General features: G+C 48.7%; 1 protein-coding gene across 1 annotated transcript in view; it reads right to left on the reverse strand.

The window, feature by feature from the left end:
• Positions 1–263, reverse strand: part of LOC119586376 (protein MLP1 homolog) — a gene marked incomplete in the record, with an annotated part of 73,375 nt that overhangs the window by 47,877 nt on the left and 25,235 nt on the right. The window contains 1 exon segment of the mRNA XM_037935088.1: positions 77–157. Within this exon segment, the coding sequence (XP_037791016.1) occupies positions 77–157 (81 nt within the window).

A 263-nucleotide genomic window follows, 5' to 3' on the forward strand; every position in this document is an offset into this window, starting at 1 on the left:
TTCTTGTTCTCTCTCCCTGTGCGTAAATTTGCTTATTTTATGTCAAGGCCAGCAGAGGCTCGCGGTCGTCTCTTACCTTGGTGCGGTTGAGGGGGATGGAGAAGTCCCAGTCGGGTGCCACGAAGAGGTACCCGCATTTCGACACCTTGCGACTCGCCTGGAAAGACACGGACCTTGTTACGACTCTCGGGAGATTTTGTATTGATGCAGCACTATGCTCAGAAACGTGTTAGAATTAAACTATATGTGTACAGATTAATGCA

The sequence above is a fragment of the Penaeus monodon genome, chromosome 21 (assembly GCF_015228065.2).
Source record: "Penaeus monodon isolate SGIC_2016 chromosome 21, NSTDA_Pmon_1, whole genome shotgun sequence".
Taxonomy (NCBI): domain Eukaryota; kingdom Metazoa; phylum Arthropoda; class Malacostraca; order Decapoda; family Penaeidae; genus Penaeus; species Penaeus monodon.